The following is a 21,609-nucleotide window of genomic DNA, read 5'->3' as shown; positions in this document are numbered from 1 at the left end:
GTTAGTTAAAAAGTTGGAAATTTTGATGATAATTTTGAATTTTGATAAATTATTGTATAAAGCTAGGAATTTTTTGTTAGGAAGGTTTTTCCTTGAAAGTTAGGAATGTATAATTTTATTTATATTAACATTTTATAATCTAATTATAAAATGAATTATATTTTTATAAATGTAAACGAAAAAAGTTTCGCATGAAAAATCTTGCGTATACTTAAAAAGTGGAAGTGACTTAATTACATGAGCACAAGCACATTCTCGCATACTTTACAAACATTTTATGTATGGTTCTAATTAACTAGCTCTAAATTCAGTTTTGTCTAAATTGGGTAGCTTGCTTACAAATACAAACATATAAAGGGTGGTTAAATTTCAAGGGCCAATGTGGAATGTGAACCACACCTAAACGTCAACGACACCGTTGGACTTCTTTCTTTGGGGTTATTTGAAAGAAAAGGTGTACGTCGATAAGCCAGCAACTATTCAGGAGCTAAAGGATGAGATAATTCAACACATTAATGGCATAGAACCTCAATTATGCCTCAGCGTCATCGAAAATTTGGACCATCGGATGGAGGTGTACCGCCGAGGCCGCGGCGGCCATTTGACCTATATTTAATTCCATACGTAATTGAGCCATTTCAATATTATCATAATAAAGAGAAATGACAATAATTTCTTAAAAAAATTGTATTTTATTCAAAATCAACACCGGCCCTTGAAACTTAACCACCCACTATATGTATACATATGCGAGTATATATAAACATATTCATGAAAACATATGAAGTTACATATACGCGCTTTTACACGCTTCTTGTTATCACAATCTTCCGAACACTTGACACCATCTAACAACAAGAGCAGGCAGTTCCAGTCATTCAACCGGCTTTCGCCGTCAAGTTAAGCACGGAGCTTACCCAACGAATGAGTGAAGGAAAGGAATGCCTACGTACTGCCTGCTGACTGACTAACTGCTTTAAAAGATTCACATATACTTAGACACACTCTCACACAATTTGATTCGGCTCACTATTACCACATCAAATTAGCATTTTACCAATATTTACATATACTTTTTTTAAACTCTTTTAAAATTATTAATTTTTTTGTTGCCTCTCGCTTTTCGCATCCAACCCACTCTACTCCACATTCCCATAACACCTCTCTTCACTCCACATACACATATTTTGTTATTAAATCGTTTGTATAAGCGCGCTACTACACTCTCTGATCTCACACTCACACACGCTCTCTCTCTCTCTTCTTACTCAATTCCACTTTTAGTTTTGTTTCTCCGACTTACCTTACTCGGTAATGCAACATAGTCAACACGTGCTTTTATTACAGCAGACTGCAAGTTAACAATCACACGCGCCTACGCGCGCACTTTTCTCACCATATACACACTCAGCAAAGAACACAAATAAATGTAACGTATACGTATCGTTGGTCGTGATAATGTTGGTGAGTAGTAATGGTTCACTCGTCGCGTAGCAACGATTATTGGCTCAGCGAGTGATGCAACTTATTCTTGAGCATTTGTCGCCTCTTTTATTGTTGTTGCTCTTATTGTTGTTAAATTTATATCATTTCTGTTTGTGTCTTGGTTGCTTGGCTTTCTGACGCTTCTGCTTTTTTGTATTTTGCTTTTCCCCCAACAGGGAAGTCAGAAATAGAAGGGCATTGCCATTTACGTGCTATTTTTATACGCCAACATAACGACAGCAGAGTGTTCTCTTCTTCCAAAGCCACATACGCTCTTTAGCTGCTAGGGATGTTCTCATTTATTCTCGTGAGACTCAATTTTGTTTAATTTTATGATTCTTAGATTGTATATCCGATTTTTGTGTTTATGTATGTATGTATACTCTTATTTAGATATAATATTTACATACACATACATACATATGTATATGTGCCTTTGGTGCTTTTTTGTTTTGTTCGTGCTTCGGTCTTTCTTTTGGTGTTCGTTTGATTTGTTTTGTTGTGTTATTTAATGTTTGCATTTTTCCTTACAAGTGTGAGTGTATTTCTTCAGCGACGTGCGTTTTCTTTCACTTTGCTTGTTTATTTGTGCTTGCATATATGTATATGTGCATGTGTTTGTGAGTCTTGCTTGGCGGCACAATGCATTGGCAAAAAGCAGCTGTGCAAGTTTTAGTTATTTGTTTTTATTTTTGCTTCTTCTGTTTTGTTTTGTTTTGCTTTTCTGCGTTTTGTATTTCTCGTTCTGCTGGTGTGGTTGCAATTGTTTTTATTGTTGCTTCTTTATCACCATGTTAGTGCTCTCAAGACAAGCTTTATTCATTTTCTTATATTCTTTTGTTTATTTTCCTGTTTTGAAATTTCTTTATGGGAATTTTTTTGCTTTAGAAAAAGTCGCTCAAATCTTGCATAAAATACTATTTCTATTGCACTGAATCACCAATGGCGTTAATTAATTGTAAAAAGAATGCGGCCTAACGCTTCGGCTTATTGCAGTCCAAGGAACTGTGTATCAAATTACTTTCTTCCTTAGGTGCTTAACTTGAGAAGCTTACTTTTCCAAATGCGCCCATTTAAAGATGTAGTCGAACAAAATCGGAAATTCGACTTCGACTCGGTACAGGTTAGTCCATATAGCGTCTAGAATTTCAATTCGGCTATAAATAAAAAGACGCATCAATAATTTTTATTGAGTTTTGTTTTGAATAGAAGGTATAAACCTCACCATTAAATATGGAACATGACTTCATACAAATGACTTCCAAAGAGGAAAGGAAGGACCTGCCGTGCATTGAATTTTTGTTTCTAAAAATGAGTCAGCTATGCATCGACGAGATTTAGTTCCAACAAGATGGGGCAACTTGCCATGCGACTCACTTAACAATCGATTTATTGACATATTCAAGCCACCATTGACGTCTAGCCTATTCAATCCACTCATTCCGTCGTAAAAAATCATTTCAACAATTGTCTGTTTTGTGTTGCCATTTTAAGTCCTCAAGCCCCGATATTACACAATTAAAGCAACTAGCAGCAAAGGCTGAAGGCTTGACGACTCTTGCGAAAATAGTTTCCGACGAAAATAGTTTCACTTTGAGGCAAGAATATTATTAGTAAATACTTTTTCTATAATCTGATATTTTATGGAGTCCGGAACCAGCCAAATGGTAGTCACACAACAACCTACTTCGTTATCACGTCGATTGTATGCGGTTAAAATTTGCATGGCAAATGTTGCAATGTTTGTGTGTAAGTTGCAAGTTAAAAAACCAGCGTAACCGCGGATATCGGAAACGGCTCTGGTGTAGCGATTATTAAGAAGCCACCGCATTGCTCATTCGTTTTCTCAAGTTCGTGTCCCATTTGTGCCCCTTTTATCATAAACTAGCTGACCCGGCGAACTTTGCTCCGCCCTAGAGCCAATAAAAAAGCGGATTTTTGATTTTATTACAATAAGTTAATTTTTTTATTAATCAAGTATTTCAATGAAGCTTTAATAGATTGCACTCTTCAGTTAAGCACCTTGTGATACACGACATTTTTTGTTTTATTATCAGGTGCAAGAACAAACAACGCAGATGGTTTTCCGACCCGTGAACATGCCACATATAATTGACTATGTGAGAAGACCATAAAATTTCAGGGATTGGCCTTGTGATGTGTTAATGGTCATGGCGAATGCAAGACGGATCGGAAATTGAAGTCTTTGAAACTCAAACGGAACATTGGTTGGGATCATCGGGATCCTCGGAATGAGAACTTCTTCACCTTCGAATTTTCTTTTGAGTATCGTCGCGTAAATCACATTGTTCATTACTACCAAACGCGTACCGTTGCAAAGTTTTGGTGGGCTTATGTTTCAAAGCATGATTACTACGGAGCCAACTTTTAGGCGTAAATTGTGCGGTGGTAAGCCAGGCACATCCAAGGAGTTTAAAAATTCAATTGGATAGTTGGTGGCTTCATCTACATTTGTTACACAGTCAATAGATTTGAATGAATGCATTGTTCCAATGATATCATTTTGAATTATGTAGTTTAGGTCATCTACATACATCTTTATTCTCAGGCGCTAAAATTGCTCGCTCACTCAACCATTCATTGTTTTTGTAGTTATTAATGATGTTTGGGAATACTTTATTGATAAGTTCGTCTTTCGATGAAACAAAGTTACAGAAATTCTGAGGAAATGAAATCAATCCGCTCGATTCATCGACAGGTACTCGACCATTACCGATAGTCAGTAATTGCTCAGAGAAATCTTTAGTAGATTTATCATTAAGTAATGCCATTCTCATGTTTGTTGTCAGCTGAAGTTTTTTCATATAGCGCCATAAATTCGATGATTTGAGGCAAGCGTTTATTTCGTCAGCAGCCGTTGATCTTGGAATTACTGGCAGTGTTTGGCGGAAGTCGCCAGACAGTAAAATCATTGCTCCTCCAAAACATCTCCAGTCATTGCGTTTATCTTTCAATGTCCGGTTAAATGCTTCTAATGCACGTTTATGCACCATTGTGTATTCGTCCCAGATGATGATTTTCGATGCTGATAAAACTTTGGCCATTGCAGAGTTTTTTGAAATATTAATGTTGGTTCTTCAATTTTTTGAAGATTTAACGGCAATTTCAATGCTGAATGAGCCGTACGGCATCCTTCTGACAATGTGGCTGCTAGTCCAGAAGAAGCAACTGCAAGCGCAATGTTGGATCTCGCACGAACAGTGGCTAAAATTATTGACATGAGGAATGTCTTACCAGTTCCACCAGGGGCATCAGTGAAATGTAAACCATCATCAACTGCCTTCACTAATGTATCATAAACTTCTTTTTGTTGGCGATTCACAGTGGTACATTCGTTTGAGCTACTAAATCTAATTCCTGGTGATCATATTCACGTTCCCGTTCCAACTCTCAATTAAATGCGTGATTCATTTCACGATTTAGCGCTGGCATTCCTAACCTGACTAATAAACTACCGCAATTTCACTCTTCCACTAAGGCAGCACAATCCGGGCGTTTCTCCAGAAAACTTCAATGCGCCGCAATACTCGCAAACAACGTCCATTGGTCCAATGCAAACGCTAGGATGCAAGCAGTAATCAGTGTTGCAATCATATCGAAACGCTGCTCGATTCAAATCAGCACTTGATAATTCTCTTCTTGTGCGTCGAAAATGATCTACTTGTTGATCTCTGTTATTCGCTCGACGACTTCGCATTGCCAACCGAGCCGTTTCACGGGCTGCCTCGCTTTGCTCTTGTGATTGAGAAGCACGAAGTCGAGCCATACAAACGCGGCGCTCTTCACGGGCAATTCCTTGTGCTTCTTCAGTCGTTTTATTCGCAATGTTTCGTATCCTTCTTGCATTACGGCTTTGACGGGAAAGACTTGATCGTCTTGGTCGCGGCATTGATAATGATGATTCAAAGAGAATACAAATTACTGTGATTATGTACTTCTGACAAAATTTATATTATCAAATTTTCTACTTTCATTTTCATTTTCTACTGTCATTTGCGTTTTGCTATTCCATATCAGATGCGTTTTTGTTATACCACATTTTATCACGAAACGCGTTCGAATGGGATAAAAAGTATCCTATGTCCGTTTCCTGGTTCTAAGCTACCTCTCCACCAATTTTCAGCCAAATCGGTTCAGCCGTTCTCGAGTTATAAATAGTGTAACTAACATGACTTTCTTTTGTATATAATATATAGATTTGTGTATGTGCAGACGTACATACGAGGGCGGATCAATAAGTCCGTGACTTTTTGTATTTCTGACCTCTTTACTGAAAAAAAAATACTGCTCCTGTCAACAGGCATCTGTCAGTTGACTCCTGTCAAAATTTGAACTTGCTGCGTCAGTTAGTTTGTGTTTTACAGCTACCTTTATCAGACTACCCAGTAATTTAAGGAGAAAATTAAAAAAACTGAATTTCGTGTGCTTATTAAGCCGATTCACCCTTAGAAACCCACTGTTTCAACTGTTGTTTGGTCTCTGGTGTGTGGTGATGGATCCAAGTTTCGTCCACGGTTACAAAATGGCGCATAAACTCCTCCATATTGCGATTAAACAACGCCAAACCTTCCTGTGAAGTTGTTACACGATTGCGTTTGTGGTCGACTGTAGCTGTAAAACACAATGCTAACTGACGCAGCACGTTCAAATTTTGACAGGAGTCAACTGACATATGCCTGTTGACAGGAGCAGTATTTCTTTTTCAGTAAAGAGGTTAGAAATACAAAAAGTCATGGACTTATTGACCCGCCCTCGTATGTACATATAATGGGATTTTTTTTTATTTGAACGGAGCTGTTAAGCTTATTGCGCACTTCCGTCTATTCGTAGCCCCTGTTTTATATTTACTACGACATCACATACGACGGTATGTAGTGTCACATACTACGATTCCATAGCGGTTTGGACTTTAACATCTCGTCTAGAATGCTATCCGCTTTCAGGTCTTTGTCAACTATTGAATTATTGACCCTCAATTTCAAAACGAGTTCGTTTGAAAATCGCGTGCTACGGGTCTTCCTGCTCATTGTATATTTGACACTTATTAATGTCACCGTGTAGTTTCCTCAAGAACTGCGTTAAATGGAAATTTACTTTACAATGCTTTCGTTGTAGCCACTATTCGATCCACGGAAGGTGTATGTCCAACTGCTATAGGTTGAGGCATCCCATCATTCCTGCCAAATATAAGCAGATATTATTTTTTTCTCTTCGGTCCCCATCTGGTATCGCTAGGGACCAAAAGATCTAGGTGTGGCTTAATGCCAATCAGGCTAACCTAACTTAACCTTCTGCTCTTCTAAGATTTTATTACTGTTTTTTCCTTCCCAAGGACGATAAATTACCAAGCTTAACGTTCAGTCACGTCACCGAGGATTCAACAGCAGAATTCTGCCCACTCATTTCGCATGTAACCACACACTCCTCCAATCACTCGTTGTTCAGACAGTAACGAAGCAAAGTTAACGAGGACTGCGTCGATTTTTTTTTTCATATAACATCAACACAATCTCAGTTTGTTTCGCAAGCAAACCGCTGTTATAACCCATATGTTTCATATTCGCTGAGAAACGGTTAACAGTCGGAATTTTTTCACCATGTTTCCTTCGTTTCTCTATCCTTACCTAGACTCTCTTCGTTGCGTCCGCGAGAATATCGAGTAGGAGCTAACCTAATATCACCCCATTACTGAATCGTTCGAGAGGCAAATACACAGCTGAGTGCGTGCGGTCGTGGGGCCCGTTTTCAAGTGTGACTTTTCGGTGGCTCCATAAAATACGGATACGCTCAGAACGTTTGATAACAGTAGCCTTTTACTGCTCTTAGCGCCGTCAACATTAGGAAGTGCTTTCGATAGTGAGCTACTACTTGTCGATGCCTTATGTGTAGCATATTCCGCGTGTTATCACAAGCTTGGCCTATCCTCAATAATCACATACTTGATTTTATAAAAGCATTTCCATTTCCAAAGCTACCGTTTCTGTCTTCTTGCGACTACTAGTTCAGACCGTTTCTGATTTTGCTTCGGCTAACTAAAGGCGCCATCTACTGTTGAGTATTTTCACAGAAGGCGTTTATAATTCTTTCAACGTCGTCTAGATATTTGCCCGTTACAAGAAGAGCTAAGTCATTCGCTAAACGCAACTACTTTTGCTGTCGTTGGAAAAGAGGTGCCAAAATCTGCATTGTACATTACATTGCTTAATAGTCGGCCTAATTCAGAATCTGTCATAACTATAAATTTCCTTTCTCCAATATTTGTGTTGTATATCATTAACCGCTATCTCGGCTGCACATATCAGATGAAATGTTAACTGCAGGTTAAACAAAGCAAGGGCGGTGTTCGAGCGAATGCTTACAGTATGGACTAGTTCGAAAAGTCCACTAAACTGCGAATATTCCACTCATATGTGATGTCCGTATTATTGTACGGAAGTGAAACATGGCTGGTATCCAACACCATCACACAGAGGCTACAATTTTCGTCAATGAATGCATCCGCATCAGTAGAATATTCTGGCCGAACACCATCAGCAACGAGGCGCTGTGGAGATCAACGAACAAGGAGCCCATTCTAAGACAAATCAAATGCAGAAAGTGGCGATGGGCACACGCTCAGGAAACCACCAGGTAACATTCCCAGAGCACTGGACTGGAATCCGCAAGGCAACAGAGGTCGCGGTCGGCCAAAGATCACTTGGCGAAGGTAGATGTTGCGCGCATTAGCAGATGCGGACTTCATATGGGACGGCACAAAAACAACAGCCCAGAACCGTGTACGATGGAAGAGTCTTGCCAGGGTCCTATGCTCCCGAACGGAGTGAACAAGGATATGAAAAAAATGCATATCAGTATCCGGTTCGATAGATAGCTTTAAATCTTGAGTATATGCAGATATTCTCTAGAGTTTGCATTATTTGGTTCCATTTCTGATTCACAGCTGTGCCCATCTCTCGTTGGTTGTGCATCTAACCTTGCACGATTTTTGACGAAAACCCAATTGATTAAATGGTAATCCACTTTTACATACTGTAAAGAGAGTTAGCTTTACTGGAATCAGATACATGTCTATGCACACATTTTGACGTCCAATCGGAAGTTTATATCTTTGCCATTTATGACAGCCGCTTTCCTGTTTGTTTTCCTCTGCTCGCTGCTAGATTTATGCGCTTTCCACAGCTTCATATTTTGCACACCTGTTTTCCAGGGTTTCTTTACACCGCAATGGTTTTTTTTTTTGCTTTCATTTGGACATCCTTCGGCTTTACTGCTCGTCCTTTTCCGCTAACCCTAAAAGACATACATACATGCACACATACATTGTATGTACATCCATAAATGCATGTAATCTTTTTATGCACAGTTATGGTTTTGTGGTCATTGTTGCCCCGCACATACATATGTAGGCACTGCATCCATACCATGCCATAACCTTGATTTGTTGTTCTTGTTGCACGTGCATGTACCTATACATTACACACACATGTATGCATAAGTAATTTTGCATTATTATTACCGTTCTTCTGTGACAGGTTGTTTGACGTGTTGCATTCAAAGTCATTAAAGAAATAATTCGCTGGCAAACATTTCATTACCACTGCCTTCCTTATTTGTGTTCTCTTGTTTGCCGGTGACGAGCCCCGAGGGAGCTCGTTGCATTTTTGTTTGTGCACATTTCCTTTAGCCACTTGCAAAACACGAAAGTGCAACGACTAAAACAAGAACAACTTTACTTAAAACATTCAAGTAAAAAACGAGGCAGCATAGCGAAAAGCAGGCAGAACAACAACAAGGATGCTGATTTTGATAGTAACACGCGAACTTTTATGTATACCAGCAAAGAAGTCATCGCTTCATGCCATGCCAACCGCACAAGCACATATGTAAGTGCATACACATATATGTAGGTATGTATTGTTTCTAGTGCTCTTTGAAACGAATTCTAATTTTTTTCGCGGTTTACCCACTTGAAAGCACACAGTTTGTTGTATGTGCATACAAACACACATCTTAGGCATTTACTTCTTTAAATTTTAATAACTATAGAGAAGTTATTGTGCGAAAATTTTGCAAGTAGCGCGTATCGTAAGTAAACACTATTGATTATTAAATTGCCGACGTTATGCCTTAGCACCGCACTACTCCCAGCACACACAGACTTTATTCATAAGCACATACATAACTCATCATTAACAATGCTTTCATATAAAATACACACAACGTCCGAATCAGCTACTACCTTTCTAATACACGACTGTATTCATAAAATTCTCACATAAACTATTTATTACTTAGCAAACAAAAGTTTAACTTTTCATTACCTTTTCCGTTGCACTCCACTCACAACTGCATATGCGTTGTCTCACCGCCCATTGTTTGTCAATGCACTTGCACACTTTGTGTCACTTTATTTTCTTTCCACGCATTCTAAAATTCTTCACATTCTTTGCATTTCTTCAACTCCACTTTTTCCACACATCTGCTACTCTTTGAAAACCACTTTTCCAGTCAACTATTACACCATTAATTCATTTTAATTCTTGCTCATGCATAATTTTTTATTCTATGCATGTATTTATCCGTTCAATAGCATTTTTCCCAAACAAACTCGCACGACACTAACAACACTCTGCTCGATGTTCGCCAATTCAATTCACTTCGACTCTTATCCACACGAAACGAGACGACGCACTGACCCAGCCAGCCGCGCTTTTGCATCGCTACGATGTTGCTGCATTCTCTGCTGCCGACGCCGAAACGTCGCCACTTCGCCAATAGTGTATTCGTTGCAGTCATTGACGATTGGCGCTATATATGAACACCCCATTCCCCCCTTCTTGGAGTGTTGCGAATGTGCACGAGTGCTCAAGTGTAAGTGAGGGTCTGTGTTTTGCATTCTACATGCGAGTATATTTCAATTCTACCTGTTTACGGTGCGAAGCTCTGTTGCTGAATTTGTTCTTTTTGCTCTCCATTGATACTTGTTTGCATGCCTGGCTTTGGTTTGTATTTGTATTTGCGATTGTTTTACTTTTTGTTTACATTTTGCTTTTACTTACTAGCCGAGATATTTGTTTTGATGAGAGCACTAAAATGTGTTCTCTTGAAACTCTTGTGTATTTTCATTTACTTAGTTCAACGTCTTTAGCTTTTATGGTAACCCAACAGCAACAACTTCAAAATGCAGCTGGTAATACTGAGATGCGTTTCTTATTTCCTATGCGTGTGGCGCGCCATCTGTCTGTTAGCTTTTTTAACCACATAATTTTACCTCTCATTAAATTTTTAGTTTGTCGTTGATGAGGAACTTGATTAAAAAAATAAATACAGAGTTGTGTGCAAAAGCTTTATAATTTAGAATTGTTGTATAAAAACGGACGGAAATTGCATAAATAAAAGAAATGTTTTAAAATTAAATTCAATATTAAAACTAAATATTTGCTATCATATTTATTTACTGAAAGTCTGGTCTAGTTGGCGGCACTTGAGAGACAGGAGACTTAAAGTGAATTTTAGATTTTTTGGACTTATTTTTAAAACATGGAATTTCAGTTCTTTGCTCCCTTTGAAAGCATAATCCCTTTTGAATGGTATGCCAAAATTTCAAGGAAATCAGAGAAGAACTTACTTCGCGACTTTAGCGACTTTAAGCAAGGAAGTCTAGTTAGGGGAACTTGAAAGGTAGGAGACTTAAATCGAACACTTTATGATTATTTTTAAAACCTTCAAAGACCGAACCAGCTTTACAGATTTTAGTGTCGTTTAGTGTTTATAATGGGGTTTATAATGAAAGTAGGAAAATTTCTTCTTCTACTTCTTAATTGGCGCGATAACCGCTCACGCGATTTTGGCCGAGCTTAACAAAGCGCGCCAGTCGTTTCTTTCTCGTGCTAACCGGCGCCAATTGGACACACCTAGGGAAGCAAATCTCCACCTGATCTTTCCAACGCAGAGGAGGCCTTCCTCTACTACCACCAGCTGGTACCGCATCAAATACTTACATTTGTATCTATTCGGACGACATGACCCAGCCAACGTAGCCGCTGGATCTTTATTCGCTGCGCTATGTCTATGTCGTCGTAAAGCTCATACAGCTCATCGTTCCATCGCCTACGATATTCTCCGTTGCCAATGTGCAAAGGTCCAAAAATCTTGCGCAGAATCTTTCTCTCAAACACTCCAAGCGTCGCTTCATCGGATATTGTCATCGTCCAAGCTTCTGCGCCATACGTTAGGACGGGCATGATGAGAGTCTTGTAGAGTGTTAGATTTGTTCGTCCAGAGAGGACTTTACTACTCAATTGCCTACTTAGTCCAAAGCAGCACTTGTTGGCAAGAGATATTGTAACGTTGGATTTCAAGGCTGACACTATTAGCGGTGTTAATGCTGGTTCCTTCCAACAGTGACAGCTGCGCATGTCACAGAAAATGTGAAGATCCCGATACCCCAATCGTTGACGACGGAATTGTCGTTCCGTTACCCGACCATGACGAGGTAAGAATAGCAATAGGAAAATTTGCTTATTACTTTTTTAGTTCCAATTATTTTTTATTAAAATATAGTTCATTCTATGACAAGGACTATAATAATCCAAGCTTGCAACTTTACACAGATTTATAAACATTCTAAAAAAAATCATAAAAACTGCAAAATGTTTACTTGACTAAAAAATTTGGGTATGCAGTTTTTCAGCGCATTAAATTTTTGTATAACAAAGTGCAAGTTTGAAGCTCCTAAAATGTTTGTTGATTTTTGCCAATTTCTTTCCCCGAAGTTGTTTGGCATTTTTCCGTATAACGAATGCACGACATTTTTTTATGCAGTAGTGCCTTTATAATAATTTCGAGGGGTGTATAGTATTTTTTACTAGTGTTAATTAGTCTTTAACTGTAATATCCTTTAACTGCTGATGGTTCGCTACAACATTAAAAAAAGTTATAGCACATTATCCTGCCTTCCTCTGATGTTGCTAGGCATTTTTTCTTATAAAATATTTGCTGAAGTAAGAAATTCTGAACGTTCTTTTTGCTTTCTCTCGTCGTCAAAGTTAGTAGTTGGGATTATCAGATTTTGTTAAATTTTAAAGTATTTTTTTGATTTCATCAGATACATTTTTGCTTTGGCAAACCTTCTGGTCAATGGACAAAGTGTGTCCGGTTGTACTAGACAAAGTCCATGATTTTATAGTATGCGTCTTGTCGGTGATCTTGACCACAAATGGAAGAACCTAAAGTTTTATGCGGCCTTCAAACGGCAGATGGGGGTTTTTAGAAGAGATTCCTATAAAAATAAACTTATAAATCGGAAAAACGAAATCTATCATTTTCTCGGTAAATGACTGCAGTGATCCATATCTCGTAAAGTATCGATCAGACAATTTAAAGTTTATGCTCGTTTTCAAAGTGACATTTCACACTAAAAATTTTGCTGTTTTTTGTTTATTCCATTCAGTTGTGAGTTATAGGGTGTTCACGAAGTAAGTCAAATAAGTTGTCTTTTTATTAAAGGTGAAAATGCAAGTCAGGCCGCTGAAGCTGTGTCGAGTCTGTAGCAGCTAATCAAGTGCAATTTTGGTGTTACAGAAAATGTGGATAATTTTGAAAATGTCGATAAAATCACAGAAATAATTGAAGTTTGCCGGCATCTCAGTGGTCGTAGCACAGCCCAGAAGCCAACGATCTACAATAAAAACGTTTTAAGGAGTTAGGGGCAGTCAGAATTTAAAAAGAATTTGATTTTTGAAGTGAAACTTCTTACGCGTCGATAGACGAGCGAGAATGGAGCGTAAAATTTCAAGCCCATGCAACGTTTTGGGCATTTTCGTCCCGCGAGAGAAAAAAGATATAACGTAGAGGAAAAGTAGAGAGAGAGCTATACCTTATATATATCTTAGATACACTTTAGTGTATTTTTCCTGAGTTTATCCTTGTGGCTGCTAATTTCTAGTGAGAAATAACACTGCCTACTTTTTGCCGCTTGTTTGTTGGTGCAAACTTGTGGGAAATATATTTTTGGTGCATACTTTTTGGGGCGTTTTTTGGTCCCAATTTTGTTGGCGTTTTCTTTTTTGGTACCTACTTTTTGCCGCTTATTTCCGTTTCCTGGCTAGTGTTTGTGCGTACTATAAAGTGCTATCCATTCCGGCGTCGGATTTATTGGTATTGCCTTGCGGTTATTTGCGCCGTTACTGCGGTCCTGGAATCGCTGCGTTTGTGCGGGTGATAAACGCTCGGAGTAGTGCGCGTTATTGCCACGGTTTGTGTCCGGCGTTTACCTACACCGGTCGACCCTTTCGCGTTTTTTCTAAATTTTGTCTATTTGTATTTTCTGCAAATGTTGTGAATTTATTTATATAATATATATGTTCTTTCTCTCTCTCTCTCATTCTCTCTCGGGTCTCTCTCTCATTCTTTGTCTGCCTTAACGCTCTCTGTTATGTGCACTACGCTACACGCACTTTCTTTTGCATTTTTTTTAAGAATAATATCCAAAAAATATTGTGTGCGAAATTTGAAGTGAATCCGAAAGATAATTTTCGAGTTATTCAAAAATTAACAAACAGCTCTCGGGCGCACCAAACCTCGATATTAAACCTTTAAATGCATTTTTCTTAAATAAATAAAAATATAAAAAAATCGCGCCTGATGGAAGGTTTTTTTTTTAATTTCGATTTATTTTAACAATTAAATTGCCGGTTTTTTTTCGAAAATCTGAAAAAAATTTTCAGAGGTCGCCATATCGCTAATTTTAGATTATCTATTAATAAATTTAATTTATCTTTTCCGACTGATTTCAGATCAATCTCCAAGGACTTGTGGTGATCGCCGCAATGGACTTCTGGAGAAACGGGCGCCACACAAACAGCCATAAGTTTTACAATTATTTTTTGAAATTTTGCTAAAGTCAAGTCGAAACATGACGCGTTAACGCTATGTTTTTATTTTCGTAAAATAAAGCAACTGACCAGCAAAAATATAATTACTGAAAACCATCACTTTTTCGAGCTTCTGATTTCATTTCGCCCAGCCTTATTGTATAGAAAATTTGTTAAGCCACTTTCCCGATAACATTATGGGAGAAAGTTTGAGCTGAAAATAACAGTAAATGTTTCTGAAAATCCTTACTAAATGATTTTTTTTTTTGTAAGAAACGGCTAAAAAAGTTGTTTGTTTTTAATTACCTAATCAAAGTAATTTATTAAAATCTACGACAAGTAAAATACAGTGGAATCGACACTTGTAAAATATTATCGAAAGCTAAAATACTGTCACAAATATATTTTTAGTTGATATTTTTACAGCCTAGTTAAAGTAAAATAGCCCTAAGTTTAATATACAAACTTTACGTAATAACACCAACAAAAGCTCACACTAACCTTACAAGCTAATAAAGCACTTCAACTTTTTCCATATTACACGGTTTTTACAAAAACAAATAATAATAATAAATACATTATAGCAAATTCATATAAATATTTATAGCAGTAAAAATGCATATCTCAGACTACGTCCACACGGCGGTAGGGATGAGACCCTCCTTACTGGTGCCAGGCGGTGTTAGCACTTCTTTGTTTAGGAAGTCCAATGGCAGATTGACTAGGAATCCCTGAAGCAATAAAACGTATTTAATTAATATTTTATACTATTTATTCACATATTTCCACCAAATTGTCTCTCAATTCCAATCCCATATCTTACCTGAATATTTGCCACACGCTTCGCCGCCACCTCCGGGTCCGATCTGCACAATGGCGGCTCTTCCTGATATTTGCGCAAATCCGCGTACGATTTCACCTTATCGCTGGGTATACACTTGAATACCTCTTCGTAAATCTCGGTGTTGCGCGTCGATGTGCGCCGCCACATGCCATTCCAGAACTGATCGATCACCGGATCGGTTACATCGATTGGCATGCCATCGGCATCGGGATCGAGCAAGCCCAAATGTTCCTTGAATAGAAATTTGCGCAGTCTGCCGGCGAACACGCCACTCGGATACTTTTTGCCATTCATGCGCCCATCCTCAAACTCTTCATCGCTAATGATGGCAGCAATTTCCGAATCACGTTTGCCGATCATCGAGCGGTCATTGATATTCGCCGAGCCACAAATTACCACACGATCATCGGCGATGAGCAGCTTTGAGTGCACATAAATGAGTTCGGTAATGGGAACATTATTCAATTGTGAATTTGTGCGCAGACTATGGAAGGAGATGTATTCGCCGGGATCGCTTATGCCGACCTCCTTGAGGCGTGTGAGTATCGCAGAGCGTCCTCTGTGGCAAGAAAATTTAGAAAGTGGAGAACTTCGTTTATAAAGCACTGCTAACATTGAAGGAGTACATTTACATACCTTGAAATCGATGCATAATTCCAGTGCGTGATTGCGCGTACCGCATTGCCGGTGCTGCCGCCAACGTCACCCTCGAAACCGGGCAGTAGAGGTATGATCACAAAAACACGAAAAGTTTTCCGCTCCCTGAAATCGTTGCAGAAATATTTGGCATGAAATTTCGCGTCAAAACTGGATCAACTCATACTCACTTGTGTGCTCGCACAATGCGCTTGAACAACGTCTCGCCTATTTGATTGCGCACATTTCCATAAGCGCCCGTCGCGCCCAACTGCATCGTGATGAAGAACTGATTCTCGATGTAGATGTAGTGCTGCGCCTTCGTTATGGTCTGTATGTAGGCGTCATGTATGCTTTGCTCCACCAAATCTTGTTCGATGAAGCCGCAACTCCAAGAGGAAGCGCTGCGCAGCAATTGGCAAGTTACGCGATTCTGCCGTTTCAAGACAATATTCGGATTCAGTCTGATGTTGTGATAACTCTTTGGCATTAGGTAGGGGAAGTTCGCGTTGTCGCGCATCTTTTCCAACTTCACAGCATTCCAGCGTTGTATGAAATGGCGTGCCACATCACGCGCCGACGGACCAATCATGCAAATGCCCACGTCATGCCAAGGCATACGTGGTGTTGTTGAACGATCTATAATGTCGACCAGCGGCGCATCCAAATTCATCCAATCTTTGAGTATGAAATTCGAATAGTCCTTGCCGAACCAGTACTTCGCTTGGCCGTAGTAATCGTTGAGAATCTGCGTTTGGAAAGGCGTCGGATCTTCCAGTCCGCCCAGACGCCCTTGCTCCATTTCGTCAATGGTGAATACCAGCTGCTTAGGATCCTTGAGCACATCTGGCGATTTATCACCCGTTGCTGCGCGATCCTGTTCTGTCATTGTTAGTCTATTCACGAGATCTTTACCCTTGCGCATTGCATTGGTTGTGATTTTCTCCAATACATTCTTGCGCTCCATCTCGGGTGTGCTCAATTTCAAGCCCTCAATGACGACTGGTTCGCCAGCGGTGGGTGAAAGCAGTTCAGGTATTACGAGTTTTTCGCCAGGCGAGAGTGTACGCAGTTCCACCTCCTCAAACTCGGGCGCCGCAAAGCTTGCGTTTAGCTGTTCTCTTTTCTGCAAGTCTGTACTCACGTTGGCATTTTCCTTGCGTGAGGATTTTTGAGAGCCAAAGGCAGAGTCAGCATCGTCTTTTGTAAAATAGCCGCCAAGTCGACGCGTGCTACCTGATGCCGAAGCGGTTGATACGCTGCCAAGATCGCTGAGCCGGTGGCGATAATCATCCCAACGTCCGTAGCAGAGATCCAGGCCACCGATGAAAGCGTAGGTCTGATCGATCACCACCATTTTTTCGTGATGCGCCCAGAAAAACACGCCAGCGCGCGCATGGTCGGGATGTCGCAAAACCTAAGTGAACACCAAAAATGGAGCTCTGAGTCACATACTCTCTCAAATTATATTTAGATGCTTACCTTGATATTCTCGTGTGAAAGCCTCTGCTTGCTGTAGTAACTATTAATGCCCAAAGCCATTTCGACCTCTTTGTAAAGCAGCACGAATACCTTAATACCCTGCGACTGCGAGTGTAGATAAAGAGTGGCGAAAGATGTTAAGCAAATGTGTGGCATTATATTTTTATGCGTGTTTCACTTACCGCTCTCCGGTGCAGTATCTTATCTAAGCGCCAATAATCGCCATCGATCGCTGGCCGCTTCATATAAATCTCGGGGCTCAACCACCAATCGGCTATGAAAATTTCTTCTTTCGCCTCTTCGAGCGCATCCGCTATCGCGCCCATGTACGCGGACCCATCCACGTGCCAACTCGCTTGTATACCCGATCGCACCGGAGCATACGACATATGCGGATTGGGGTAGGTAAAGTCGCGGGCATAGCTGTTGGCTGTCTGTTTCAGATATTGCATCCACTCCTTGCACTTTCGCCGCGTCCAGCACTTGAGTATTATGTGACGGCTGTTAGTGAGCACCTGCAGACCTTTACGCATGCCCGTCTGATAGATGCCAGTGGACACGTCGAAGCCCTGATCGAATAATATCACAGATCTGTGGGGAAAGAAACAACCGAAAATAAATTGAAATTGGCGCGTTCCTCGTGTCTGTGTGCGCTGATAGAGTTTTACCTAATCACGCCATCAGTGGGACGTATGTAGCCAAAGAAAGTCTCCTTGACGAAGAACCAGCGATTGCGCCACTTGCCGTAAAGCACATCCGAGCAGAAAAAACTGCAGCGCACGCAACACTTCTGCTGAAAACAACCAAAGAAATTGCAGCCCGCCTGGCCAGGACGTGTTGAGCCTGTGCGCTTGAGTATGGCACCTTCCTTGCCTTTGATGCCGAGGTCAGAGATAAACGAAACATTTGATACTTCAACGAAGTTCAGCTGAAGGAGTGCAAAACAATGTTTAGAAATGAAGGCTGGTGACTAAAATTTCTTTCCACTCACCGTTTCATGATGATTTCTATACAAACTGATGTTCAGCAAATTGTACAGATAGTCCTCCAGTTGCTTTATTCGCATAGGCAGGGATTCGAATGCAATAAGCGACTCGGGCCGATTCGGAAAACGTGGTAGCTTTCGTTTTTTCTTCTTCCTTTTCCCCATAATACCCAGCGCTCCCAAAGGACTACTGCTGGTACTCGCCATCGCCATCGCACTGCACGCATTGCCGTTGCCAGTAAATTGCACTTTGTGGCTGGTCTCAAGAACCGTTGTCTGCGTCTGTGTTTGCTGCATTGACTTGAGGCGCGCCTCGTCCGCCATTTGTATGGCTGCCTTTTTAATTGTTGCGCGTTTCTCCTTATGACTACGCATCGGAAAGGGAATGTTTAGTGAGGTACGGAAGAAACTAAGTTGCTGATGCAGTGAATTGAAATGTTTGTAACGGCGTTTAATGGTCCACGTGAAGGGGCCATGCGTCAGTTCGATGGTATATCTAATTAGAAATAATAGAAAAAGGGGAAGAAGGCGAGAAAGTTGAAAAATTCGAACAACCACAAAATCATAACGAACTTACAAGTTTGGATTCAATAAGTGTGTCGTAACACTTCGTTCATTGTCAATTATCCGCACCTGTATCTCCGTACCGGGTACAAACACTTTCCGTTGAAAAGAGTTAAATTTCATACTTGGCCCGTATATTGAAGTGTACGGTATTTCCGCCGGCTGTCCTGACAACGTGCCGGCGCCCTCCTCCTCATCATCGTCGTCGTCTGTATCCTTTCGTTGCACTAGAACTGGCTTTTCCCCGACATTCGACAATATCGTCACGGAATCGGGAAACGCCAGCGTTTCGTCGTATTCCGATTCGACCAGTGAGAATTGGAACTCTGGCACGCATCGTGTGCCCTTCTCTTCGCCATCTTCTTGATCTAAATCCTCGGCATTGTAGCTTCTGCTCTCACCATCGATGCTATCGGTGGCGTTGGCTGCAAAGGCGGGCGTTTGTTGGCTATCCATATGGCTGGTCATCATCATTGAGCCACCACCGTCGAATTGGGAATAAAGATGGGGATAGTCTAGCTCATCGTAGACAAGTGCAGGATTCGCAAGACCCGTCTCGCGATCGATAAATTCGTCTGCAAGAATATGAAAGGAGAAAAGATGAGTACCAAGATAAATTTGTAGGCTCTTAGGAATGCTGATTGCTGAGAATTTGATGATGAATATCGATTGATTATATATCGAGCTCCTCCTCCTATTTGTGACGTGCGTCTTGATGTTGTTCCACAAATGGAGTGACCAACAGTTTCAAGCCGACTCCGAACGGCAGATATTTTTATGAGGAGCTTTTTCATGGCAGAAATACACTCGGAGGTTTGCCATTGCCTTGAACATTTGTGAGTGATGCTGGAAACAGTAGTGAATAATTTTAATAAAGTAAAATGAATGAGGAAGACAAAGTGCGTGAAGATTGCTGAACTCATTGCATGTCGACTTTAAGCATCGTTCTACTGCAAGTTGAAGAAACATGACCGCAGCTTCTCTGAAAGCTGTTTACGTCACAGAGAAGAGTCACAGCCCAACGTGGGGTTAGTAAATAATGACATCGTCTAGCAGTCAGATATCAGTACTGAAGACAACCGGGTTTGTATATGACTCCCTTGTGCTAAGACCATGGTTGATTTTGAGGACCGAAGAAGCAGAACGAAGTATGCAACCCAAAAAACTTACACCCGGAGTAAAAGACTGTGTTATATTTATTAAAATAGTGAACCTGCGCATTGCCGGATTAGTTTTGTACAGACGAGAGGGTTACTTTTACGGCAACCTGGTCTCTGCTATAGACAGCCCGTCAACTCCTATTTCAACACAGTGTAGAATTTATAATATCTTCAAAACCAGACAAATTTTTCCAGAAAATATAACTAATTTTCGTATTGCCAGTGGCATAATCCGCTTGTTCTGACACAGAGTAAATGTGCTGTAATGTGTAAGCCCGGATTTATGTTTGGAACTTAGTAGAGCCTTGGACCGTTTGAAGAGTTCACTTCGAAATGCTCCACAATCACAGATACTCATTCTATGAGCATCTCTTTGGCTCTGTATCGCAAGGCGCATTGAATTTAATCTACTTCTAGAGGAAATAAAGAAGCAGGAACTATAAGAATGATAAAAATACTGCTGCAAAAGAGAGAGAAAAGTGCTATCAGAGGATTACTCTACCCGACCAGTGCATCAGCTAATTACTTACGGGAAATATTTGACGCCAGTTTCGGTTTAAGAATTTTATAAGTCCGACTTCGTCGAAAATATACTGTTAAGGTGAGTCGGCAGAGTCATAATATGACTTTCTCACACTACGAAAATTCGAGCTAAAAATCAAAACAGACTACGAACGAGGAATTTTGAGAGAACTCAACTGAAAGTTTTACCGATTAACTCAAAGCTTTCTGGCCTTTCTTATCTTAGAATTCTAAGCAATGGGAATATCTTTAATAATAATGGCATGGGAGCTGGCGGCCACCGTGGGTTCGTGCGTGACTACCATTCGGAATCTCCGTGAAACACCAAAATGAAGAAAAAGTTTTTTTTAATAGCGGGCGCCCTCGTCAAGCAAAGGCGAAGCTGCGAGTGTCTTTCTGTCATGAAAAAGCTCCTCAAACAAAAGCATCTGCCGTCCGAAGTCGGCTTAAAACTGTAGGTCTTAGTAAGCATGCCGCAAACAGGAGAAGAAGCTCGACCCAAAAACCCAAGAAGGGTGGGTGCAAGCGCAAATTATATATGGTAATATACAGACCATCTCACATGGGCTACATCCGTAGAATATTCTGGTCGAACACCATCAGCAACGACGCGCTGTGGAGACTAACGAATGAGGAGCCCATCTTAAGGCAAAGCAAAGTGGGAGCTGGCGAAACCCTCTGGCTTTACATACCCTAGAACTATCTCGACACATTTTGAGACAATATCTATGCTGTTGGAAAAATATTTAAGAAAAAATTAAATCTTCAAGTGTTTCTATTGTAAAAACTCATAATTTTCTCCCTCTGCCACTTTCGTTAAATCTTGCTTTGCTACTTGCGCCCCTTGTCGAAGCAAGTAAATAATTTAATTTAATTTTTCCCCAACTAGCAAGTCATGAGACCCCATAATCCATTCAATTTAAAATTGACCCTGAAAAACATGTTCACAGTGCATCCAACTTTTTCAAAATGCCACTTCCCACGAGCAGATCTGTGAAAAAATGCCAACTCAGCTCATCTTGAGAGTAGCTGGAA

General features: G+C 40.3%; 2 protein-coding genes across 10 annotated transcripts in view; both read right to left on the bottom strand.

Moving 5' to 3' along the window:
- The window catches only part of LOC128868654 (putative uncharacterized protein DDB_G0285119), a 62,273-nt gene extending 52,073 nt beyond the window's left edge, over nucleotides 1-10,200 (bottom strand). Inside the window, exon 1 of one of the 2 annotated variants that reach the window (XM_054110970.1) lies at nucleotides 9,828-10,200. The gene's annotated coding sequence lies outside the window, so the exon portion shown is untranslated. Of the gene's footprint in view, nucleotides 1-1,303; nucleotides 2,598-9,827 lie in introns of those variants that run through there. The other variant, XM_054110973.1, reaches the window with a different exon arrangement.
- A 4,464-nt stretch (nucleotides 10,201-14,664) lies between these two features.
- The window catches only part of LOC128868579 (phospholipase D2), a 62,690-nt gene continuing 55,745 nt past the window's right edge, over nucleotides 14,665-21,609 (bottom strand). For 4 of the 8 annotated variants that reach the window (XM_054110839.1, XM_054110840.1, XM_054110841.1 and 1 more), the window contains 9 exons: nucleotides 18,906-19,467; nucleotides 18,335-18,824; nucleotides 18,012-18,271; nucleotides 17,526-17,934; nucleotides 17,344-17,448; nucleotides 16,053-17,278; nucleotides 15,862-15,987; nucleotides 15,205-15,784; nucleotides 14,667-15,112 (listed from right to left, as the gene is read on the bottom strand). In XM_054110839.1, the coding sequence (XP_053966814.1) occupies nucleotides 15,011-15,112; nucleotides 15,205-15,784; nucleotides 15,862-15,987; nucleotides 16,053-17,278; nucleotides 17,344-17,448; nucleotides 17,526-17,934; nucleotides 18,012-18,271; nucleotides 18,335-18,824; nucleotides 18,906-19,366 (3,759 nt within the window). In that variant the 5' untranslated portion in view covers nucleotides 19,367-19,467 and the 3' untranslated portion in view covers nucleotides 14,667-15,010. Of the gene's footprint in view, nucleotides 15,113-15,204; nucleotides 15,785-15,861; nucleotides 15,988-16,052; nucleotides 17,279-17,343; nucleotides 17,449-17,525; nucleotides 17,935-18,011; nucleotides 18,272-18,334; nucleotides 18,825-18,905; nucleotides 19,468-21,609 lie in introns of all 8 variants that reach the window. The other 4 variants (XM_054110837.1, XM_054110835.1, XM_054110836.1 and 1 more) reach the window with 2 other exon arrangements.

This window comes from Anastrepha ludens, chromosome 6 (assembly GCF_028408465.1).
Source record: "Anastrepha ludens isolate Willacy chromosome 6, idAnaLude1.1, whole genome shotgun sequence".
Taxonomy (NCBI): domain Eukaryota; kingdom Metazoa; phylum Arthropoda; class Insecta; order Diptera; family Tephritidae; genus Anastrepha; species Anastrepha ludens.
Note: the sequence above shows the minus strand (reverse complement) of the source record. Positions and strands in the feature narration are given on the sequence as shown.